The sequence below is a fragment of the Pagrus major genome, chromosome 9, assembly GCF_040436345.1.
Source record: "Pagrus major chromosome 9, Pma_NU_1.0".
NCBI classification, from domain to species: domain Eukaryota; kingdom Metazoa; phylum Chordata; class Actinopteri; order Spariformes; family Sparidae; genus Pagrus; species Pagrus major.
The window spans coordinates 1,510,661-1,514,644 of record NC_133223.1 but is presented as its reverse complement, the minus strand read 5'-3'; the positions used below and the strand labels follow the sequence as shown (position 1 = coordinate 1,514,644).

Below are 3,984 nucleotides of genomic sequence, written 5' to 3'. Positions count from 1 at the left end.
AGACGAAAAGGTCCATAAAACTACACAAAAACTTTGTAATATTCCTCCATACTGCTCGTCCGCTGCAATCCAAGTGTCCTGAAGTGACGACATCCAGAGTTGACTCGAAACAACGTCATTTAGTACATTTTTCTAGCCTAAACAGTCACTATATTTGCCTGGAGACCTTTTCGTCTCAGACACCATTGACGCCGTTATATGGATTTTTGCTGCAGGAGGGTACCCCCGCGGGTCTCCAGCTGCACTTTGAGGAATGAGAAACTACACCGGACTTCTCATCAGCATGAGGGTGAGTCAATAATGACTGAATTTCATTCTAGAGGGAACTATTCCTTTAATTTGATTGCTCTCTAGATGCTAAGAGATTTTATACAAATATAATAAAAAAGTGCTTCTGAACAGAATTGCCAACCCCAGCTTTAAGTGAAGAACAGGTAGATAATGAGACTGACCTGTCTGTCTGTAATAAGGATTTATTTCTACTTTTAAGATCAACTCTTGGTGTGGATTTAATTCTCAGTCTTTACCTTGGTCTCTGGTTGAATTAAACTGAAACTAATGTTTTACACTTGTTTTGCTGTGTGGGCTAAATCATGGTCCCAGCTTGATAAAGTTTATTTTAAGTCTATTATTTCATTAACACAAAAGCTCTGCGACTTCTGATCCTTACCCCTTCATTTCTTGCTCTTTTGTACCAGAAGATGGCGTCGTTGCCTGTGATTGACTCTAGAAGATCACCATGGACACAGTTGACTATACGTAGTTTTTTGTCGGTAATGACACAACTTACATACAGTGTCATGCCTATGTGTGTTATTACATTATGTTACATTTGTTCTCTCGTGTTCTGTTTCATTTAAAGATGTAATTTTCTCTCTGTAAGGCAGCATGGCGCCGTTTATTCCATAGATGTTCTGCACAAACCTGCAGCAGATGTTGTTACTTGTAGCGTGTGTGAGTGTGTGTGTGTGTGTGTGTGTGTGTGTTTGTGTGTGTCAGTCGCCTGTGTGTGTGTGTGTGTGTGTGTGTGTCTGTCGTCTGTGTATGTGTGTGTGTGTGTGTGTGTGTGTGGGTGGGTGGGTGTGTGTGGGAACCGGATCGTGAAGACGCACGCTGCCTCATTGGCACATGTCCCGGTGGGGTGGAGCGAAGCGGAGCCGCCTCTTGTTATGCGGTCTTGTTTTTGTCAGCCGCACAACAGTGCAGCTGCAGCGACCATCAGCAGCACCGGCCCACACAGCTGCTGGATGAATCGGTGTCTTCTCGGTGGGCGTTATTTTCCCAGGTCGACCACGGGAGCAGGGCGAAGTTCGGATCCTGGATGGTGAATGTATTTGTTCCGAGGGAGTTTGATTGTGGAGAGGACTGCATCACTACAGCCGGTACAGAGGGGGTTTCAGGCTGGTAAAGCGTTGTGATCACCGTTGTTCGTTCTGGCGCTGACACCTCCACACTTTTTCCGAAGCAGTGTTTTGACACCGGAGCTTCTTCGTCGCCAAATGGATGTGAGTCCGTGAGGAGATTACTAATGAACGGCGCCCTGCGTCCTGCCGAGGCGCACCCGTCCTCCGCAACTGCTGAGGGCCACAGCACGACGATTAGTCATCCAGGCACCCGGGCCTGCGCTGCTGCTGCGCACCACCTCAGTCTCGACCTGAAGATTTTACACCCACAATCAAGGGATTAATTAGCGGGATCTGAGCACCAGTTTGATTTCCAATATAGGGGGTGGATAACCTTCCAGCAGCAGCGAAGCAAACGCCAAAATGGGCAATAGTTTCTCAAACATCTCTGCCTTCCAGTCTCTACACATCGTCATGCTGGGGTTGGACTCTGCGGGGAAGACCACGGTTCTTTACAGACTCAAATTTAATGAATTTGTCAACACGGTTCCTACAATCGGATTCAACACTGAAAAGATCAAACTGAGTAACAGCACCGCTAAGGGCATCAGCTGTCACTTCTGGGACGTGGGAGGCCAGGAGAAGCTGAGACCCCTGTGGAAGTCCTACAGCCGGTGCACTGACGGGATCATTTACGTTGTGGACTCTGTGGATGTTGACAGGCTGGAGGAGGCCAAGACTGAACTGCACAAAGTCACCAAGTTTGCGGAGAACCAGGGCACACCGCTGCTGGTCATCGCCAACAAACAGGACCTGCCCAAATCTCTTCCAGTGGCGGATATTGAGAAGCAGCTGGCTCTGCACGAGCTCACCCCCTCCACTACCTATCACATCCAACCTGCATGTGCTATTATAGGTGAGGGGCTTCACGAGGGTATGGACAAACTGTATGAAATGATCCTGAAGAGGAGGAAATCCCTAAAACAGAAGAAGAAGCGGTAACAGCTGCTCATTCTGTGTTTCAGTCACATTTACTGTGAGAAATCTGTGTTGGCCCAAACATTTATACTGTGTGTTGATTTTTAAAAATATCCTCCATCTGGATTAAAGCTGGTCAACGCTGGGAAGCTGTGAATGACACTTTTGCACACATGAGGCCACCTCAGTGGCTGCAGGATATAAAATACTGAATAAGTTAACCAAAAAGACATGTTGAGAAACTTGGAATGACTCTTCAGGTCTCCACCAGAGAGGAAGGCAAACGGGCTGGCCTGTTTATCAGCTGCTTTATTATGGACTTTGAACACAGTTTGACTTGAAAAATTGCTGACTTTTATGGGTTCAAAAATGTGTAGTATCGCTCTGCGATTATGGATGCCATGCTGACTGTTCTTTTAGCATTGAAGTAGCCTTTCCTCCACATGGTGGACTGAGGACTGTTCACTCCTTTGCACTTTTCATATCCTAAAATAAAGTAAAGAACTACACTGTGTTCATAAGAGAGCAGGTCCAGGTGGTTTATGTACTAAAAAGCCAAAATTGAAGTATTTTTGGAATATTAAAAGTTTTAAAATCCATGATTTGGGTAACTTGTTTATTTACATGTGGTCAAAGAAGTAGTGATAATGATGTGGAGCATCAACTGGCAGCAGGAAGTGGGACAATACAAACAACTTAGCACAATAAGGAGCTGTGAATGTTGATCTGATTGATTTCTTTAAACAGGTGGGGATCAAACAGAGAGGTCAAAGGTCACAGAGTCCAGAAGGTTCAGAGAAGAGAGTCCGTCTAATATGTTGAAAAGGTCTCAACACAGATTTACTTCAGTCTTCTGCACCTGAAGTGAGCATTTAGAGCAGGACTGCAGCTTGTTTGTGAAAGTTAGGGATCTGCATTGCGGTGCATTGTTTTCTGTTTCACAACAGTGTTCATGCACACACAGTATGTTCACTATGATGGCTTTCTTACTCATTCAGAATAAGTATAAGAATATAATTCTTACTCATCATTTCCTTATTACTGTAGGCACTTATTTTTTATGTGTTGTAGACAAATATTCCTGTTTCCTTGTCAGGAGAGGAAACATGTCCAGTTGCTGTGTGAACAACAACATGCGGTCTAATTCAGTCAGAAAATGTTTGAATAAGAATTTAGATTTCTGCTCAGATGTCAGGGGTTTATTGTCAATTTTTGCACATTAGTTACAAATTAATATTTTTACAACCCGATCAGCAGTATTTTTATATGCTGTGTTGATGCTCTGGCACAAACACCTATTGGTTAGGGTTAGGAGAGGGTCATGTTTGGGCTTAAATAAAAATATCCAGTGGTGTCACACACACAAATGTTGAAATGTAGGCTCAATATGCTGTTGCTGCCTTGTCAGCCCTCTCGCCTGTGACTCCACCACCATCACCTCTACCTTCTGATAAGAAAGTCAGGTCATAAACATGCAATGTGAACGCAATATGAAACATGTTGTAGAAATGTCTCAATGGTAGCCTCTTTATGACTCATACAAATGTGAATGTATCAGTGGTTTGCAGAAACTTTAAAAGCCAACATTTTATCCTGCTGACTGGGCTGTATTTTTACTTTAGGTCAATCTGCTGAATGTGTTCTCCACTAAGTGATGAACCGG

The 3,984-nt window shown here is 44.2% G+C and overlaps 1 protein-coding gene across 1 annotated transcript; it reads left to right on the top strand.

The window, feature by feature from the left end:
- Nucleotides 1-1,241: 1,241 nt before the first annotated feature.
- On the top strand, nucleotides 1,242-2,999 carry LOC141002386 (ADP-ribosylation factor-like protein 4C). The gene has a single exon (XM_073473703.1). The coding sequence runs from the start codon at nucleotides 1,767-1,769 to the stop codon at nucleotides 2,343-2,345; it is 579 nt and encodes a 192-aa protein (XP_073329804.1). The 5' UTR covers nucleotides 1,242-1,766; the 3' UTR covers nucleotides 2,346-2,999.
- The last annotated feature ends 985 nt before the right edge of the window (nucleotides 3,000-3,984 follow it).